The sequence below is a fragment of the Hyperoodon ampullatus genome (assembly GCF_949752795.1).
Source record: "Hyperoodon ampullatus genome assembly, chromosome: 14".
Classification (NCBI taxonomy): domain Eukaryota; kingdom Metazoa; phylum Chordata; class Mammalia; order Artiodactyla; family Ziphiidae; genus Hyperoodon; species Hyperoodon ampullatus.
In genome coordinates this window covers 63,418,529-63,439,357 of record NC_136927.1, presented here as the reverse complement: position 1 = coordinate 63,439,357, position 20,829 = coordinate 63,418,529, and the positions used below count along the sequence as shown (strand labels likewise).

Sequence of the window (20,829 nt, the reverse complement as noted above, 5' to 3'; positions counted from 1 at the left end):
AAGACCCAATGCAGCCCAAAATAAATTAAATAAATAAATTTATATTAAGAAAATATATATAGCATTTGAACAAGATAATCAGAAAGCAGAGAGTTGTGTTAATGTGAGAAATGTTTTTTTCTAGGCTATAGGTTTAGTGACCTATTCCTGCAATGAGATATATATCTCTTTGACCACTCAGAATATTCATGTCCATCAAAATCAGTTTTTCTCTGCCTTGACAGTGCCAAATTCTTGGTCATTCAATATAGCATTTTCTAGATACCATATGGGATACTTCCATTCTATATTTCTGCTCAAATTATAATACATGTGATTAATTACGGTTTTCCTATTTGCCTGTTGTTCTTTTTTCTTTTTTATATAAATTTATGTATTTATTTTTATTTTTGTCTGCGTTGGGTCTTTGTTGCTGCATGTGGGCTTTCTCTAGCTGCGGCAAGCTGGGGCTACTCTTTGTTGTGGTGTGCAGGCTTCTCATTGAGGTGGCTTCTCTTGTTGCAGAGCACGGGCTCTAAGTGCACAGGCTCAGTAGTTGTGGTGCACGGGCTTAGTTGCTCCGTGGCATGTGGGATCTTCCAGGACCAGGGATTGAACCTGTGTCCCCTGCATTGGCAGGTGGGTTGTTAACCACTACAGCACCAGGGAAGTCCCTGCCCATTGTTCTTAACAGTCATTTCTTGTAGTTTTAATTTGGAACACGACTCTAGAGCTATGTTCTTGGAGGCAAAGCTCCTTCTTCCCTGATGAATGAAATAAAATTACCTAGTGCCTAAGTGTCAATAGATTTTTCATTTAATCATATCCAGGCTTGAAAATTTAAGAAAGTAAATCTAAGTCTAAAAACATATCACCTGTATGAAGAAGCATTATCTGACAAGCTCGGCTGCTCCTACTAGATTTAATAACTTTGCTCTGTGCTGCCCGTGTACATGCTTCCAATGTTTTACTTACCAAATTATACTTCTTTCTGTATTTATACTGCCTTGAAAGACTGTCTACTTCTTGATTAAACACACATCTGTGTATATCATAATTAGCTAAGCTGTTATGAACTGTGTATGCTGTATGTGTATGGCTCACTGCATAAAAGGTTAACAGGCTGAGAAAAAGAGGGTGTCTCTACTGTGTCTTCCAATAAAGGACGCTAGAGCTACTGGAAAGGAAGGCTGAACACTCAACCTCAGCAATACAGAAAATCAGCTGCAATGGTGTACCATTTCTTTGTGTTCACAGAAAGGTCCATTGCCATTGGAGAGCTGCCCTCTTTTGAAGCAACCTGTAAAAATAATACATTACTATGCTTTTTGCCACCATGACACTTACATGGGCTGTTTTACAATTTCTTCAGTGAAAGTGTATGATCACATTTTCTGAAATAAAACATATTCATCCCTAAATAGTCAACTATGGGGGTCAAAAGGGTTGACCACACACACACACACACACACACACACACACCCCTACTGTCTATATCTTGAAATTTGAATTACAGCCTGGGTTTAAATCTGTTTCACTTCAAGATAGTATCTTTATCTAAGGCTGTTTAACTTTGAGATAAAAAATACAATTTAAGAAAAAAGGGTATCAAACTTCATTTCATAAACTTTGGCTCAAATTGTTACAGCTGCCAGTTACTCAATTTCAAATGTTTGGGGACAATAAATAATTAAACCTTCTTTTTTAAATTGAGGTTTTAGGGCTAAATTTGCAGAGTTACAGGGTTTGGGGAAATTCAGCTTTAGTAGATACTACCAAAAATTTTTCTCAGAAACAATGTATGATTGTTCAAGTTGCTCCACACTTACTCACCAAAACTTGATATTCATTTTCATTCTGAACATTCTTGTGGGTGTATGTGGTACTACATTGGGTTTTAGTTTGCATTTCCTTGGTGACTAGTTAGGCTGAACAACTTTTATTTATTGTGTAATATAATTGTTATGGACTAAATTGTATCCCCCTCCCAGACTCCTATGTTGAAGTTCTGACCCCCAGTACCCCAGAATGTGACTATATTTCGAGATAGGGCCCTTAAAGGTTAAAGGAGGTCATCTGCCTAGGTCCTAGTCCAATATGACTGTTGTACTTCTAAGAAAAGGAGGAAGCACCAAGGATGCACATCCACAAGGAAAGGCTATGAGAGGACAGAGCAAGAAGACAGCTATCTGCAAGACAAGGAAAGAGGCTTCCGAAGAGACCAAACCTGCTGAAACCGTGATCTTGGACTTCTAACCTCCAGAACTGTGAAAAAGTTAATTTCTGTTCTTTAAGCCACCTAGTCTTTGGTATTTTGTTACAGCAGCCCTAGTAAACTAATAAAATAAGCGATTTCTTTTTTTTTGTAAAAAGCCTTACTAAGACAGTCCTGGAGTAGTTCAATCATTTTATGAAACTTACTTTGAATCCTATTCATCAATATAATAATTTAAATTCATTATTTTAGAGCCAAAGAAAATAAAATAGATACTTACAAGCCAAAAAGTATGAAAACAAAATATTTAGACTACTACATTTCCAAGTACCTAAATCAGCTATGTACTATTCTCAGAAGGAAAAAGCAACTTAGAAAAGAAACAACCAAGATACATGTGTGTGTGTTAACAGCCATTTTGAAAATGTTGAGTAGTATATATAGAAGGCTTAATGGCATTCATTTAGATCCAAATGTCATGTGAACCACAAACCCAAGTAATTCAGAGGTCTCACATGCTGTAGGAGTGAATGACACTGGCCTAGGTCCTCCAGGATTTATTGGTGGGAGGGGTGGCATGGTGGGAGGTGAGGATCTTGACTGTATCTTCACTTCCACGGGGGATCCAGGCATTGCTGGCACCCTTTTGTCAGCACCAACTGTAGAGAATAAAAGGAATGGAAATCAGAATTTTCGATAAAAGAAAACTAGTCACAACAATCTGAAATACCAACATATTTACCTAGAGGACTGAGAAGTGAAGAAGATGCTTACTTAATATAACAGGCTGAATTAGGCCCCCCAAAATATGTCTACCTCTTAATTCTTTGAACTGTGAATGTTTCCTTATTTGGAAAAAATGTCCTTGAAGATATAATTAAGTTAAGGATCCTAAGGGGAGGAGATCACCCTGGATTACCTGGGTAGTTCCTAAATCCAGTATGAATGACGTCCTTATAAGAAGAGGAGAAAAGACAGACACTCACACAGAGGGAAGTCTACTATGTGAAGACACACAGAGTCCCACAGAAAGAACGCACATGACAGTGGAGGCAGAGATTGGAATGTTGCCATCTACAAGCCAAGGCAAACACCTGTCGCTAGGCGACAGGTATAGAATAGATTCTTCCTCTGAGGCCAAGAAGGAATCAACCCTGCTGATACCTTGATTTTGGATTTCTGGCCTCTTGAACTGGGAGAGAATAGTGTTGTTTTAAGCCACACAGTATATAGTACTTTGTTACGGCAATCCTAGGAATCTAAGACAAGGCAGTAAGGTCAAGGGATGACGTGACATGAGAGTTCACAGTGAGGATAGTGGCTGAGAAAGGAAGAAACCAGGTTATAAATTCAGCTTATCTCAACGGCATTCTTTTTGACTTCTTACAAATTAACTGAAGTAGTAGGGGGAAAAAAAGCTAATGTGGGACTGTCCAGACAAGTAAGCATCAACTGCATGCCATGGAAATAGAATCAGTCAGTTGATTATAAATTACTATGAATGATGAAATACATGTTTATACATATCAACTCTTCTAAGTAAGAAAAATGAAGGGGAGTCAACATCTCTGATACCAGGCATGTCATTTATGATGTGTATTGTCCAAAAAAAAGAAAAGTAGAGTTGACCCTAAGCGAAGCACAGGCTAGTTAAGCTACTTCATCTATGAGAACAATTCATAATAAGCAGCGGTTTGATAACAATCGACGGCAACAAAGCCCAGAAAGTCAGATTAGGTAGATTAAACTTGATGTTAGACCTAGGTCTGAGCTAATATGAAGAAGACTTGATAATGAAGAGTAATGTTCTAATATCTTCAAAAAGTTATTTTTTCCCATTAAAGGGAACTTGTTACCTACTTTGTTAAAAATAGGGCCAGGGCTACCATAATCACCTTTAAATTGAGCTATGTTCCTCTCAGTAATTCCAGGCTTTTCCTTTAAGTACCCTGTGTTTATTCTCCAATAACTGCTGAATTCAATGTAAAGTACAAGAAATGGAGACCAAAGGTTCAAATGAGAATGTTCAATCAAAGTTTTCCTTCACTGAGATCATAGTTATAAACACAATACATAAAAAAGGGTTCATGACACTGGCAACAAGGCGCATCTTGGCACATTCAAGGGCACTTTCTCAAGAGGAAAACATCCCCAAATATTATTTTTATGCCTTCGTTTGCAGTGGTCACATTTTGGGAAGAGATATAATGAATATATAAAGTCAGTCAGGGCAGCAATGCCCCCAAGTTACAAATCCCCTGACAAAAATGTGTAGTGCTTTGAGAGCCATGTGAGCACACTCTGCCAGCCCTTCCCGTCTCTGTCCAGGACACTTTCTTTGTAAAATGGATGGTCATCCCGTCTGACTAGTGAACTAATTAGCTATTGTGTTTGCCTTTTTCTTCTTGACAGTGTTTTCTCAATGCCCTTCAGAGAACAGTTGACACGTTTCCAGCTCTTCCATCTGGGGCCCAGCTTTCTGGAGGGTGGGGCGAGAAAAGAAGGAAGGAACTAACAGTTGTCTCACCCTGTTATGTGTTGTGTATAGTGTGCAACAACCTAGGGGGAGCCTTTCTTCAGACCACCTGCCTTTACAGCAAGGGTGCCAAAGGCCCGAGGAGGGCTTATCAGTGAGATGTGTTTTAGCAGTCAGCACTTGGCAGAATGAAAAACTCAAGAGCAGCCCAACTGCAGAACACTGAATTATATACCAACTGAAAGCTTAGAGACTGGGGAAAACCCAGACTCCAGAGTACGGCTTACATTAGGTTAAAACTACCTATCTCTTATTCACGTCACTACTCACACACCTGCAACACTAGTATCATGCCTCACGTTTCAAGCAACAACCATTGTCTAGTAGGAAAAGTATGGGTACAGAGACTGAGAGGTTTGGTGTGAAGCGTCATTCTAATGACGATTTTATCACTGAATAATAAAATCTGTATGAATTTTATCAAATCACTTCACCTTTCCAGGCCTCATTTTGATGGAAGTATTAGAGATAATGCCTAGGCTAGTGCTAGTTTATAAAGAAGGTACTAAATAAAGAAGAATGATGATTAGAAAACATGAAGACTAGTGTCAAGTCCTGATTTTATCACTTAACTAGCCTTATGACTATGTACAAGTTAACATGACCATTTGTTCCCCAAAGAAAATGTGTATACTATCAACAATCCATGTGACCTCAGAGATACTGTATGGAATGATTCAAGAATCAACAGTTGCAAAAGTACCAAGTACAATGTAAGATGATATTTTTGTTGGAAGCTGGGAGGCAAGAATGCACTTCATGATGTGAGAGCTCTACCCTGGTTTATCAACTGACAAATCCAGCAGTTGCTCAGATGGTAAATAAGGAGTACACTCCAAAGCAGGCATTTTAACCCTCTGCTTGGTGGCCAATACATTCCTTTATGCTATCACGTTTAAAGTGACTTCATTTCTGAATTTTTATAAAACTTAGGTTTTATAAAACATCTACCTGGATCCCTTGAAAGAACCAACGAAATTTTGAGCTCTTTTCAATTCCAGAGAAACTTGAAGTTCACAGAAGAAATTCTTTTTTTCTTAAGTGTGACTTCAGCCCATAAACACCACTGCCTGAATCAAAGAGACAAAGTAGGGCTTCCCTGGTGGCGCAGTGGTTGAGAGTCCGCCTGCCAATGCAGGGGACACGGGTTCGTGCCCCAGTCCGGGAAGATCCCACATGCCGTGGAGCGGCTGGGCCCGTAAGCCATGGCCGCTGAGTCTGCGTGTCGGGAGCCCATGCTCCGCAACGGGAGAGGCCACAACAGTGAGAAGCCCGCGTCCCGCAAAAAAAAAAAAAAAAAAAAAAAAAGGCACAAAGTGTTCAGTCTTAGAAAATTAAACTAACCCTTAGTTTTATCAGAAAGGTTCAACTTGATCCTCAACATAGACTCTAAGGTTCAAAGTAACTGATAATTTAGTCACTCTATAACTGTGCTTTGGTTATTTTAAATATTTGGATATATACGGAAATATAACCACATGAATTTGCAGGATCACTGATGCTTCAACACCTACCAATGTAAAGCCAAACAACTTGAGATAAAGAAGTGGGACAAACATAGAAAAATATGTCTGGTTAATTATTTTACCCCTTCAGTGTGCAAGATGCTATGGATGTCATAACAATAGAAAACTGATGAAAGAGAGAACAAAATAATAAACACTGTTCTGTGTGAGGGCAGTGTGATTTTTCTTCCCACACAGGAATTTGAAGAATCAAACATGAAGCAAAAGAGCAGAATTCTTCTCTAGCTTTAAGAGAAAGTAATACTAAACACAAACATAAATATCCTAGGTAAGTACTACTTGAGAAGAATCTTGTAGGATAAATTGCCCACAAATGAGGGCATTTACGAATCATTATGAACTGCTTTTCCATTACAGTTAAAAAAAAATTACTTTGAGGTTGACAAAGGAATAATAAATAGAAGAGGTATAAATAGGAGAGAAGAAAAATGCACTTGTGTGAGGGGAAGGGCTACCCACAAACAACTGGAAAGAGGGGGAACTCCCAGGGCTGCAAGTGTGAAGGATGTTTAGGTGAAAGAAGGTGAGCTTGATGTGAAGGATGCTCTATCACTTGCCTGCGTGACTATGGTTTTCTTCACCTGTCTCTGAGGGTAATACTTACGACACAGGGTTATTGGGAAGGGATATGTATGTAATATACGTAATAATGGCTGGTGCAACGCAGTAGACACTCTTACATGTTTACCTGAATCAGATGAACAATCTACTAGAAGGAATCATTTTATTTGGCCATTGAGATATTTATCTATGCAAAACTCTGGGCAGAAGAAGATATGGTCAAGTGCTCCTGCTTATCATCTCTGAGGAAAATAAGCTGAGTATAGATCTTTCAGATGCACAGTACAGAAATACTGATCATTCCAAACAGGGTGTCCAAGAAAGCCATTACCATTTCTTTAAAACAAATCATATTCCTAACTTAGAAATCATCATGATGGTTTAAAGAGAACTATTTTGGGGGGCAGAGGCTAGGTAGATAATTCCCTTTTTTGTATGTATTATAAGTATACATTTATATGGTTCAAAAATCAATATATTATATAAAAAGAAATACTCCCTGCTTCTATACCTACATACTCCACCTCATACGTAACCATTTAAATCTGTTTCTTGTGTATCCATCCATTCTTTCTCTGTACAAATGAGCAAATGCAAAAATAAATTCTTATCCCACCCCCATTTATACAAAGACAGCATAATTACTTTAAACTGAGCATCCCTAAGAATGGCACCATGCCTTCTGCAATGCCTCAGGAAATGGGATCTATTCCCTTACTCCCCTCAATCTGGCCAGGCCCCCTGACTTGCTCTGGCCAATATAATGTGATGGAAGTGTAACAGTGCTGGTTCTACATCTGTCTCGCAACGCTAACCCTGCCATGAAAGCAAATCCAGACTAGGCTGCTGGAGGATGAGACCACATGGAGCAGAGATGAGTTATACCAGCTAAGGCCAGCGGATCCCCAAAATGTTAAGATCCTAACCTAATGAGTCTGATCTGTAGTTAACTGCTTGCAGACATATGAATCAATGAGCAAAAGCAAGAGCAGGAGAAATTCCCGACTCGTAGATTCATAACCCAAAAAACCCCCAAAATTATTGCTTTAGGCCACTAAGTTTTAGCATGGTTTTTTATAGCAACAGACCAACAGGCAACTGATCCATACCACATACAAACTATACTACTCCTTGGTGTTTTGTTTCTTTTGTTTTATAATTTTACAGTATGTCCTGAAATTCCTAATTCCACAACCTTGTTTGTCGTCTTAACAAATGCATGATGGAGGTAAGGGATAAATTGGGAAATTGGGATTGACATATACACACTATGATATATAAAATAGAGAACTAAAAAGAACTTACTGTGTAGCACAGGGAACTCTACTCAGTACTCTGTTATGACCTATATGGGAAAAGAATCTAAAAACAGAGTGGATATATGTATATGTATAACTGATTCACTTTGCCGAACAGCAGAAACTAACACAACATTGTAAATCAACTATACTCCAATAAAAACTAATTAAAAAAACCCAACAAATGCATGATAGTCCCTTGTGGGGATGTACCACAGTTTATTTAAACAATTCTCTACTGATGAATTGGATTGTTTCCAATCATTTGTAGCTGAATTCTGAGGTGCTCTAGATCCCATGCTACTGACTGACCTGTGCCAGACTTTGGCAAAGAGATAAAGAAGATAGGGCCCTGAGATACAGGAAAGACAGATATATTTAAATGTGTACAAAATACTAAGAAAATAAAGAAGTAGAAGCATGAGTTACTCATGAAGGCCAGGGATGTCTCTACAGACCATTAAGTAGTTTACTGGGAAGGCTACATGGGCTTTCCAGGCGGCACATAAGGACAAAAAGCATGAAGGGTATAGTTTGAATGGTGCCCCTAAAGTTGGGATCAGAACCAAGGGAAAAATCAGGAAAAAGATTTTCTTGACCACAATTTCTCTTTAAACACTGCCAAGAATAGGTAAATGTTCTAAATGTGTAACTGTCATATAAGAAGCATTTCCAAAATTGACTATTTTAATCTGTTAAACATAGTGGAAAGAACATCAAAATTACTATTGCACTTACAGGCTTATAAGGCTGGTTAAACTGATTATGGACATAGGACATGCTTAAGGATGAGCATTTCCCATCCTTGTAGCTCTGCCACAAACCTGACAACGCATCGAAGTTTCTAACAACACCCAGGCTTCCTATGCAGAGATGTCCAGGAATAATTGTTTACAATGACAGATAATTTATTATTCAACAAAAACTGAGGGATAAGGGCTCAAGAAAAGAAATTAACAGAAAATATTTTACAAAGGACCTTGAAGACAGAGCCCAACTAAAACAAAAATAATGCTTTACCATATACTACAATAGGGATTGAAAAAACAAACTTTTCCATTCCACATTCATAAATACATTGGAAAAAAAATTTTTTTATACAGCAGGTTCTTATTAGTCATCAATTTTATACACACCAGTGTGTACATGTCAATCCCAATCGCCCAATTCATCACACTACCACCACCACCATCCGTGGCTTTCCTCCCTTGGTGTCCATACGTTTCTTCTCTAGATCTGTGTCTCAATTTCTGTCCTGCAAACCGGTTCATCTGTACCATTTTTCTAGGTTCCACATATATGCGTTAATATTCGATATTTGTTTTTCTCTTTCTGACTTACTTCACTCTGTATGACAGCCTCTAGATCCATCCACGTCTCAACAAATGACCCAATTTCGTTCCTTTTTATGGCTGAGGAATATTCCATTGTATATATGTACCACAACTTCTTTATCCATTCATCTGTCGATGGGCATTTAGCTTGCTTCCATGACCTGGCTATTGTAAATAGTGCTGCAATGAACGTTGGGGTGCATGTGTCTTTTTGAATTATGGTTTTCTCTGGGTATATGCCCAGTAGTGGGATTGCTGGATCATATGGTAATTCTATTTTTAGTTTTTTCAGGAACCTCCATACTGTTCTCCATAGTGGCTGTATCAATTTACATTCCCACCAACAGTGCAAGAGGGTTCCCTTTTCTCCACACCCTCTCCAGCATTTGTTGTTTGTAGATTTTCTGATGATGCCCATTCTAACTGGTGTGAGGTGATACCTCACTGTAGTTTACATTTGCATTTCTCTAATAATTAGTGATGTTGAGTAGCTTTTCATGTGCTTCTTGGCCATCTGTATGTGTTCTTTGGAGAAATATCTATTGACGTTGAGGTCTTCTGCCCATTTTTGGATTGGGTTGTTTGTTGTTTTAATAGTGAGCTGCATGAGCTGTTTATATATTTTGGAGATTAATCCTTTGTCTGTTGATTCGTTTGCAAATATTTTCTCCGATTCTGAGAATTGTCTTTACGTCATGTTTATGGTTTCCTTTGCTGTGCAAAAGCTTTGAAGTTTCATTAGGTCCCATTTGTTTATTTTTGTTTTTATTTCCATTACTCTAGGAGGTGGATCAAAAAAGATCTTGCTGTGATTTATGTCAGAGTGTTCTTCCTATGCTTTCCTCTAAGAGTTTTAGAGTGTCCAGTCTTACATTTAGGTCTCTAATCCATTTTGAGTTTATTTTTGTGTATGGTGTTAGGGAGTGTTCTAGTTGCATTCTTTTACATGTAACAGTCCAGTTTTCCCAGCACCACGTATTGAAGAGACTGTCTTTTCTCCATTGTATATCCTTACCTCCTTTGCTATAGATTAGTTGACCATAGGTGCTTGGGTTTAGCTCTGGGCTTTCTATCTTGTTCCATTGATCTATGTTTCTGTGCCAGTACCATATTGTCTTGAGTACTGTATCTTTGTAGTATAGTCTGAAGCCAGGGAGTCTGATTCCTCTACCTCCGTTTTTTTCCCTCAAGACTGCTTTGGCTATTCGGGGACTTTTGTGTCTCCATACACATTTTAAGATTTTTTGTTCTACATCCATAAAAAAAGCCATTGGTAGTTTGATAGGGATTACACTGAATCTGTAGATTGCTTTGGATAGTATAGTCATTTTCACAGTATTGATACTTCTAATCCAAGAACATGGTATATCTCTCCATCTGTTGGTATCATCTTTAATTTCTTTCATCAGTGTCTTATAGTTTTCTGCATACAGGTCTTTTATCTCCCTAGGTAGGTTTATTCCTAGGTATTTTATTCTTTTTGTGGCAGTGGTAAATGGGAGTGTGTCCATAACTTCTCTTTCAGATTTTTCGTCATTAGTGTATAGGAATGCAAGAGATTTCTGTGCATTAATTTTGTATCCTGCAACTTCACCAGATTCATTGATTAGCTCTAGTAGTTTTCTGGTGGCATTTTTAGGATTCTCTATGTATAGTATCATGTCATCTGCAAAGAGTGAGAGTTTTACTTCTTCTTTTCCAATTTGTATTCCTTTTCTTTCTTTTCCTTCTCTGATTGCCAAGGCTAGGACTTCCAATACTATGTTGAATAATAGTGGTGAGTGGACACTGCTTTCTTGTTCCTGATCTTAGAGGAAATGCTTTCAGTTTTTCACCATTAAGAATGATGTTTGCTGTGTGTTTCTTGTATATGGCCTTTATTATGTTGAGGTAGGTTCCCTCTATGCCCACTTTCTGGAGAGTTTTTATCATAAGTGGGTGTTGAATTTTGTCAAAAGCTTCTTCTGCATCTATTGAGATGATCATATGGTTTTTCTTCTTCAATTTGTTAATATGGTGTATCACATTGATTGATTTGCATATATTGAAGAATCCTTGCATACCTGGGATAAATCCCACTTGATCATGGTGTATGATCCTTTTAATGTGTTGTTGGATTCTGTGTGCTAGTATTTGGTTGAGAATTTTTGCATCTATATTCATCAGTGATATTGGTCTGTAATTTTCTTTTTTCATAGTATCTTTGTCTGTTTTTGGTATCAGGGTGATGTTGGCCTCATACAATGAGTTTGGGAGTGTTCCTTCCTCTGCAATTTTTTGGAAGAGTTTGAGAAGGATGGATGTTAGCTCTTCTCTATATGTTTGATACAATTCACCTGTGAAGCCATCTGGTCCTGGACTTTTGTTTGCTGGAAGTTTTTTAATCACAGTTTCAATTTCATTACTTGTGATTGGTCTGTTCATATTTTCTCTTTCTTCCTGGTTCAGTCTTGGAAGGTTATACCTTTCTAAGAATTTGTCCATTTCTTCCAGGTTGTCCATTTTATTGGCATAGAATTGCTTGTAGTAGTCTCTTAGGATGCTGTGTATTTCTGCGGTGTCTGTTGCAACTGCTCCTTTTTCATTTCTAATTTTATTGATTAGAGTCCTCTCCCTCTTTTTCTTGATGCATCAGGCTAGTGGTTTATCAATTTTGTTTATCTTCTCAAAGAACCAGCTTTTAGTTTTATTGATCTTTGCTATTGTTTTCTTTGTTTCTACTTCATTTATTTCTGCTCTGATCTTTATGATTTCTTTCCTTCTGCTAACTTTGGGTTTTGTTTGTTCTTCTTTCTCTAGTTTCTTTAGGTGTAAGGTTAGATTGTTTATTTGAGATTTTTCTTGTTTCTTGAGGTAGGCTTGTATAGCTATAAACTTCCCTCTTAGAACTGATTTGCTGCATCCCATAGGTTTTGGATCATCGTGTTTTCATTGTCATTTGTCTCTAGTTATTTTGTGATTTCCTCTTTGATTTCTTCAGTGATCTCTTGGGTATTTAGTAATGTATTGTTTAGCCTCCACGTGTTTGTGTTTTTTACTCTTTTTCCCTTGTAATTCATTTCTAATCTCATAGTGTTGTGGTCAGAAAAGATGCTTGATATGATTTCAATTTTCTTAAATTTACTGAGGCTTGATTTGTGACCCAAGATGTGATCTATCCTAGAGAACGTTCCATGTACACTTGAGAAGAAAGTGTAATCTGCTGTTTTTGGATGGAATGTCCTATAAACATCAATTAAACCTATCTGGTCTACTATGTCATTTAAAGCTTCTGTTTACTTATTTATTTTCATTTTGGATGATCTCTCTATTGGTATAAGTGAAGTATTAAAGTCCCCCACTATTACTGTGTTACTGTCAATTTCCTCTTTTATAGCTGTTAGCAGTTGCCTTATGGATTGAGGTGCTCCTATGTGGGTGCATATATATTTATAATTGTTATATCTTCTTCTTGGATTGATCCCTTGATCATTATGTAGTGTCCTTCCTTGTCTCTTGTAACATTCTTTATTTAAAAGTCTATTTTATCTGATATGAGTATAGCTACTCCAGATTTCTTTTGATTTCCATTTGCATGGAATATCTTTTTCCATCCCCTCACTTTCAGTCTGTATGTGTCCCTAGGTCTGAAGTGGGTCTCTTGTAGATAGCATATATATGGGTCTTGTGTTTGTATCCATTCAGCAAGCCTGTGTCTTTTGGTTGGAGCATTTAATCCATACACATTTAAGGTAATTATCGATATGTATGTTTCTATGACCATTTTCTTAATTGTTTTGGGTTTGTTTTGGTAGGTCCTTTTCTTCTCTTGTGTTTCCCACTTGGAGAGGTTCCTTTAGCATTTGTTGTAGAGCTCGTTTGGTGGTGCTGAATTCTCTTAGCTTTTGCTTGTCTGTAAAGCTTTTGATTTCTCCATCGAACCTGAATGAGATCCTTGCCAGGTAGAGTACTCTTGGTTGTAGGTTCTTCCCTTTCATCACTTTAAGTATATCATGCCACTCCCTCTGGCTTGCAGAGTTTCTGCTGAGAAATCAGCTGTTACCCTTATGGGAGTTCCCTTGTATGTTATTTGTTGTTTTTCCCTTGCTGCTTTCAGTCATTTTTCTTTGTCTTTAATTTTTGTCAGTTTGATTACTATGTGTCTTGGTGTGTTTCTCCTTGGGTTTATTCTGTATGGTACTCTCTGCGCTTCCTGGACTTGGATGGCTATTTCCTTTCCCATGTTACGGAACTTTTCGACTATAATCTCTTCAAATATTTTCTCTGGTCCTTTCTCTCTCTCTTCTCCTTCTGGGTCCCGTATAATGTGAATGTTGTTGCCTTTAATGTTGTCCCAGAGGTCTCTTAGGCTGTCTTCATTTCTTTTCATTCTTTTTTCTTTATTCTGTTCCATGGCTGTGAATTCCACCATTCTGTCTTCTAGGTCGCTTATCGGTTCTTCTGCCTCAGTTATTGTGCTATTGATTCCTTCTAGTATAGTTTTCATTTCAGTTATTGTATTGTTCATCTCTGTTTCTTTGTTCTTTAATCCTTCTAGGTCTTTGTTAAACGTTTCTTGCATCCTCTTGATCTTTGCCTCCAATCTTTTTCTGAGGTCCTGGATCATCTTCACTATCACTATTCTGAATTCTTTTTCTTGAAGGTTGCCCATCTCCACTTCATTTAGTTGTTTTTCTGGGGTTTTATCTTGTTCCTTCATCTGGTACATAGCCCTCTGCCTTTTCGTCTTGTCTATCTGTCCCTGAATGTGGTTTTTGTTCCACAGGGTGCAGGACTGTAGTTCTTCTTGCTTCTGCTGTCTGCCCTCTGGTGGATGAGGCTATCTAAGAGGCTTGTGCAAGTTTCCTGATGGGAGGGACTGGTGGTGGGTAGAGCTGACTGTTGCTCTGGTGGGCAGACTCAGTAAAACTTTAATCCACTTGACTGCTGCTGGGTGGGGTTGGGTTTTCTTCCTGTTGGTTGTTTGGCCTGAGGCAACCCAACACTGGAACCTACCTGGGGTCTCTTTTTTTTTTTTAATTTCATTGTTTATTTATTTATTTATTTAAATTTTGGCTATCTTGGGTCTTCGTTTGTGCGAGGGCTTTCTCTACTTGAGGCAAACGGGGGCCAGTCTTCATCGCGGTGCGCAGGCCTCTCACTATCGCGGCCTCTCTTGTTGCGGAGCACAGGCTGCAGACACGCAGGAGATCCTCCAGCACTAGCAGGTAGGTCTGGTTCAGTCTCCCCCGGGGTCACTGCTCCTTCCCCTGGGTCCCGATGTGCACACTACTTTGTGTGTGCCCTCCAAGAGTGGAGTCTCTGTTTCCCCCAGTCCTGTCGAAGTCCTGCAATCAAATCCCACTAACCTTCAAAGTCTGATTCTCTAGGAATTCCTCCTCCTGTTGCCGGACCCCCAGGTTGGGAAGCCTGACGTGGGGCTCAGGACCTTCACTCCAGTGGGTGGACTTCTGTGGTCTCAGTTTTCTCCAGTCTGTGAGTCACCCACCCAGCAGTTATGGGATTTGATTTTACTGTGGTTGCGCCCTCCTACCATCTCATTGTGGCTTCTCCTTTGTCTTTGTATGTGGGGTGTGTTTTTTGGTGAGTTCCAGTGTCTTCCTGTTGATGACTGTCCAGCAGCTAGTTGTGATTCTGGTGTTCTCTCAAGAGGGAGTGAGAGCACCTGCTTCTACTCCGCCATCTTGGTTCAGGCCGCTACATTGGAAAATTAATTTATCTAATACATTCCTACAGCTCAGGGATCAGCAAACTTTTTCTGCAAAGGGCAAGATAGTAAATATTTTTGGCATTTTGGGCCATATAGTCTTTGTCACAACTATTCCACTCAACTGTGGTGGTACAGTAGACAATACACAAAGAACAGGGCTGTGTTCCAATCAAACTTTATATGCAAAAACAAGCAGTGGGCCATAGTTTACCAACCTCTGCCATCGTTGATTAAGATACTGTAAAAATTCAAGCGTCTAATTCTTAGTTTACTTTTTTTTCTATGCCTATAAAACTTCTTTTTTTTTTAACCCATATCCACTGAAGTGGTTTATCTGAATAATGTTTTTGTTTTCTTTTTTAAATATATTTTTTTAATTAATTTATTTATTTATGGCTGTGTTGAGTCTTCGTTTCTGCGCGAGGGCTTTCTCTAGTTGTGGCAAGCGGGGACCACTCTTCATCGCAGTGCGTGCGTGGGCCTCTCACTATCGCGGCCTCTCTTGTTGCGGAGCACAGGCTCCAGACGCGCGGGCTCAGTAATTGTGGCTCACGGGCCCAGTTACTCCGCGGCATGTGGGATCTTCCCAGACCAGGGCTCGAACCCGTGTCCCCTGCATTGGCAGGCAGACTCTCAACCACTGCGCCACCAGGGAAGCCCTGTTTTTGTTTTCTTAAGACTGAATATAAAGAGACTTCTACTTATTGACCTTGAAAGAAAATAACATATGAAAATCACTTCAAAACAGAAAAAATTATTTAAAGACAGAACACTAACAACATGAAGTCAGAGCTATGGAGTTGCAAATAGGAGGCTAGTTACCTGATGTTCTTCCGAAAATCAGACAGACCTAAAAGGAGAACCTCAAAAATGACCAGCATACCTGTGAAGGATCACTGGCTTCATGATTATGCTTATCTCCTCTTTATTTATCTCTCTTTTCTGTATCTTCTACTGGTGCCATCTGACACCAGACACAGAGATAACCCAGAATATATAAGTAACTCTAACAACTTATAATAACAACCCAATTTTAAGAATGCACAGAAAGATTTAAAGGGACAATTCCCAAAAGATATACAAATGATTGGTAAGGACATAAAAAGATGCTCAACGTGCTAGTCATCAAAGAAACACAAATTGTAACACATCAACAAAAAGGAACACAATACCAGGACTTCCCTGGTGGTCCAGTGACTAAGATTCTGAGCTCCCAGTGCAGGGGGCCTGGGATCTATTCCGGATCAGAACTAGATCCCACATGCATGCCGCAATTAAGAGTTTGCATGCCACAACTAAGAAGCCCGCATGCTGCAACTAAAAGATCCCGCATGCCACAACTAAGACCCAGCACCACCAAAATAAATAAATCTTTAACAAAAAAAAAAAAGAACACACTACCATCCAACAACATGGGTGAATACCAGAAGCATTAGGCTAAGTGAAAGATGCCAGGCACACAACAAAACTACTTACTGTATTATCCTATTTACATGAAACTTTAGACAAGACAAAATTAGTGACAAAAAGCAGATCAGTCCCTGGTACTGATGGGAAGAAACTGACTACAAAGGGGCACATTAGGGGGCATGATAAATCTTTTTATGGTGATGGAAATATTCCATATCTTGATTATAATGGTGCTAACACAACTACATACAATAGCTAAAACTTAAACTGTATGTATTACATGCGTGAATTTTATTATATATAAATTATATCACAATAAAGCTGAGAAAATTAGCAAACCAAATCCATCAGTGTATTTTTTTAATCACAATCAAGCTGAGTTTATTTAAGAATGTAAGGATAATATAATATTAGAAAATCTAATTATTCACCACATTAACAGATTTTTTAAAAACACCTTGAAAAGAATGAAATAATGTCATTTACAGCGACATGGATGGATCTCGAGATTGTCATACTAAGTGAAGTAAGCCGGACAAAGAAAGAGAAATATCATATGATATTGTTTATATGTGGAATCTAAAAAAAATGGTACAAATGATCTTATTTACAAAACAGAAATACAGTCACAGATGTAGAAAACAAACTTAAGGTTATGGGGTGGGGGGAGGGATAAATTGGGAGACTGGGATGGATGTATACACACTACTATATATAAAGCAGATAACTAATAAGAACCTACTATATAGCACAGGGGGACTCTACTTAATACTCTGTAATTACCTGTACGGGAAAAGAAGCTAAAAAAGAGTGGATATATATGCATAACAGATTTACGTTGCTGTACAGCAGAAACTAACATAATATTGTAAATCAACTATACTCCAATAAAAATTAATTTTGAAAAATCCTCCCCCCAAAAACCCACCTTAAAATCACCTCTATAATTACAGAAAAGCATTCACTAAAACCCAATTCCACTCATGAGCATGAATAAAACTAGAAATAGAAGATCAATTCCTTAACTTGATAAAGGGTCTCCGCTAAAAACCCATATACTTATTGGTGAAATATTGTAAGCAATGCCTTTCAACTCCAAAAGATAAAGATATCTAGTATCAATGCTTCTATTCAATATTTACTCAAGAGTCAAGCCATAGCAGCAGGACAGTTAACCAACCGTAATGGGTATAAGGATTTGAAAGAAAGAAAGAAAATTATCCTTTTGTACACACAAGATGACTTTCTATATAGAGCCAAGAGACTCTACCACCACCCAATATTAGAATTCACATGCAGGTTCAGCAAGGTTGCTAGATAAAAGTCCAATATTTTAAAAATTAATTACATTCCTATACACCAGAAAATAAACAGTCATTTCAAAAAGATACGAATATACAACAAAAAGTATAAACCACCTAGGAATAAACCTAACACAAGATATATAAAACCTTTATAAAGAACATAAGTAGACTGAAAGACATAAAAGGAGACAAATAGTTGGAAAGATCTATTGTGCTTATGGATGGGAAGACTTACTGTCACTAATATTTTCTCTTCATTTTAATGTATAAATTCAATGCAATTCTTATTACATGCCAGCAAGACTTTTGGTGTAACCTGATGAGCAATTACTAAAATGTACATATAAGAGAAACATGTTAAATGTCCAGCAAGAGAGAATAGACGACTGCGGCTAATTCAGAAATGAAACAGTCAATACTGTTAAAATAAGAGAACCAGAGCTCTATGTATCGAAAAGATAAATCCCAAAACAATGTAAAAATATTTGGTAAAAAGACTATGTTGCAGGAAAAATATGGATAGTATGATACTTCCATAAAAACCATTTTAAAATTTATATATGACCAGGGATTGATTTACATGATACATTTACATACATATATGTAGTAAAATACTTTTCAAAGGCAAGGGAATAATAAACATCAAATTCAGGATACTGACTAATGCAAAGGGAAGGAAAGGAATGGAATCAGGCAGAGTCACAAATTGTAGTTCTAACATTTCACTTCGTTAAGAGATCTGAAGCAAATTATAAGACAAAACATTAAAATTTGACAAAGCTAATGGTGGGTATATGAGTGTTTGTTATATTGTGCTTTTTTCTTACTTTGTAAACTTGAAATATTTCCTAAGAAAAGAAAGATCGCTAGCTGCGATGGGGAAAATGGTGAGATCATAATGTAGTAAGAGACTACTTACAAGGTTATTATAGTGGGAGATGATTGTGGCCTGGGATAGGAGTACCAATAGGAATGGAAAAATAGGGATAAATTTCAAAAATAATTAAAGTTACAATAAATAGGACTTGTTGATTGATTAGACAAATATCATATGATAGCATTTATATGTGGAATCTAAACTATGACACAAATGAACTTATTTACGAAACAGAAAGAGACTCACAGACATAGAGAACAGATTTGTAGTTGCCAAGGGGGAAAGGATGAGGGGGAGGGATGGATTGGGAGTTTGGGATTAGCAGGTGCAAACTATTATATAGAGAACAGATAAACAACAAGGTCCTACTGTACAGCACAGGGAAATATATTCAGTATCCAGTAATAAACCACAATGGAAAAGAATATGAAAAAATATATATGTATAACTGAATCACTTTGCTGTACACCAGAAACTAACACATTGTAATTCAACTATACTTCAATAAAAAATAAATTTAAAAAAGGATAGTGACAGGACTTCCCTGGTGGTCCACTGGTTAAGAATCCGCCTTCCAATGCAGGGGACACGGGTTCGATCCCTGGTCGGGGAACTACGATCCCACACTCCGTGGGGCAACTAAGCCCACATGCCGCAACTACTGAGCCTGCGCCCACATGCCACAACTAGAGAGAAGCCTGCGTGCTGCAATGAAGAGCCAGCATGCCGCTACTAAGACCTGAGGCAGCCAAATAAATAAATAAATATTTAAACAAACAAAACCTAACAACTGAGCTCAATATATATTTCTTTAAAAAAAAAAGGATAGTGACTATTTATACACTAAATATTTGTTCATACTTTGATAGTTTATTCAGATCCTCTTCTTCAAGCTACTAATCGGTTTCTTTGGATTAGTCATAAAGTCAAAGATTTATAACATATTTACAAGCTCCTCACCCTCACTATTTCCCATGCTCTGCAATCTGTCCATACTGTTTTCACACAACATTCTGCTCTGCATTTCTCTGCTGATGTTTTCAGCTCCCAGTTCTGGAGAGCCAGGCTCAGTTACCAATGTCCACCTTCTATCTATCAAAGCCTTTTTAGGACAATACCATTCACAGGGAAAATATGAGTAAGACAACAAAGGAGGACAGAAAAAAGAAAATGGCAAGAAAAGGTGTTACTTTCCTACATTGGAATATGAAAAAGAGTATAGCTGATTTTTATGGAACTGTTCTTTTTGGTATAGTTTGGCTGTCCTAACGAAGTATCATACACTAGGTGGCTTAAATAACAGAGATTTATTTTCTCACAATTCTGGAAGCTAGAAGTCTGAGGTGTTGTCAGGGTTGGTTTCTTCTGGAGCCTTTCTTGTTGAATTGTAAGTAGCTTTCTTCTCCCTGTGTCTTCACATGGTCTTCACATTCTCTTTGTATAAGAACATCAGTCATATTGGATTAGGGCTAACCCTACTGACCTCATTTGAACTTGATTACATCCTTAAAGACCCTACCTCCAAATTCATTCACATTCTGAAGTACTGAGGGGTAGGGCTTCAACATATACATTTTTAGGGGACATAATTCAGCCCTATAATAGTGAAGGTGGGAAGGGATGAAAAAAAAATACTTAGCTTAAGGAGGTTGAGCAGCTTTTCCTGAACCGAATTTTAGTATTCTCTCATTCATTCATTTGAAAATAGTTGAATATCTACAAGGTATCCTACTGCTGAGGCTAGAGCTCAAGGAATCATTCTGAGGTTTTTAGCCTGAGCAACTGGAAGGATGGCGTTGCTATTTACTGAGATGGGGGAAAATGTGAAAGAAAGATGGGGGCTGGGGGGTATACTTTGAGATCAGGACTAGTTTGAAATGCCTAGCAGATATTCAAATGGGGATGCTGCATAGGCAGCTGGATATAAAAGTCTGAAGATGAGGCCTATGGAAGGACAGTTGTCAACTGATGATACATAGATGCTATTTAAAGCTTGAAACAGGATATATTAGAGGAAGTGAGTATAGAGTAGAGGTTCAAGGACTGATCTTCAAGTACTCTAATTTGGGGGATCACAGA

General features: G+C 38.0%; 1 protein-coding gene across 2 annotated transcripts in view; it reads right to left on the bottom strand.

Moving 5' to 3' along the window:
- LOC307063417 (protein CBFA2T2) overlaps positions 1-20,829 on the bottom strand; it is a gene marked incomplete at both ends in the record, with an annotated part of 176,620 nt that overhangs the window by 44,497 nt on the left and 111,294 nt on the right. For both annotated transcript variants that reach the window (XM_079719554.1, XM_079719555.1), the window contains one exon: positions 2,710-2,853. In XM_079719554.1, coding sequence (XP_079575680.1) covers positions 2,710-2,853 — 144 coding nt within the window. The remainder of the gene's footprint in view (positions 1-2,709; positions 2,854-20,829) is intronic.